This window comes from Calidris pugnax, unplaced genomic scaffold (assembly GCF_001431845.1).
Source record: "Calidris pugnax isolate Ruff unplaced genomic scaffold, ASM143184v1 scaffold15, whole genome shotgun sequence".
Taxonomy (NCBI): Eukaryota; Metazoa; Chordata; class Aves; order Charadriiformes; family Scolopacidae; genus Calidris; species Calidris pugnax.
In genome coordinates, this window is record NW_015090774.1 from 184,059 (window position 1) to 184,724 (window position 666).

The 666-nt window shown below is 75.1% G+C and overlaps 1 protein-coding gene across 1 annotated transcript in view; it reads left to right on the forward strand.

The window, feature by feature from the left end:
* The window catches only part of INO80B (INO80 complex subunit B), a 2,411-nt gene extending 1,873 nt beyond the window's left edge, over nucleotides 1-538 (forward strand). Inside the window, exon 6 of the mRNA XM_014942889.1 lies at nucleotides 179-538. Coding sequence (XP_014798375.1) covers nucleotides 179-538 — 360 coding nt within the window. The remainder of the gene's footprint in view (nucleotides 1-178) is intronic.
* The last annotated feature ends 128 nt before the right edge of the window (nucleotides 539-666 follow it).

A 666-nucleotide genomic window follows, 5' to 3' on the forward strand; every position in this document is an offset into this window, starting at 1 on the left:
TGGAGGGGGTCCCGGGGGTGGGGGGCGGGGCTGGTCCCGCGGTGGTGCCGCCGCCCGGTGCTGCGGAGCTGATTAAAGGCTGCTGGGAAAGGAACCGTGTGTGGGTCTGCCGGGACGGGGGAATAGGCCGACCCCCATCTCCACCGGGGAGCGCTGTGGTACAGTCCGCCCCCCTCAGCCGGATACGTTAGGGTACTGCCCGTCGGGGGCGGGGCACCGGGCAGCGCCCATTGGCTGGGGCGCGGGGCGGCGGTGCTGGTTGGGCGACCCCGCCGCTAATCATGCGTCTGCGCCGCGCATTGGTCAGGCTCTCCTCAACGCCCGCCCTAGAGGCGGGGCCCCGGGCAGCCTGGAGCGGCTGAGCCGGTCTGTGGGGCGCGGGGCGAGGCTGCCGTTGGCCGGCGTCCCCGTCAGTCACGGCCGGAAGGGCGGGGCTCCGCCTCTGGTTGGTGGCGGCGGCCGCCAATTACGCGAGGGGGCGGGGCTCGGTCCCTTTGTCTCTGTTGTTGGGCGTGAGGCGCGGGCAGACAGCATCTGATTGGTGGGGTCAGGGCGGCGGCGGCGGCGCTGATTGGCGGGCGGCGGCGAGGCGGCGGCGGATTGGGCGGCGGCGGCGGCAGGGGGCGGGAACTAGGGCCCGGGCGTGATGGCGGCGGCGGAGGCTGC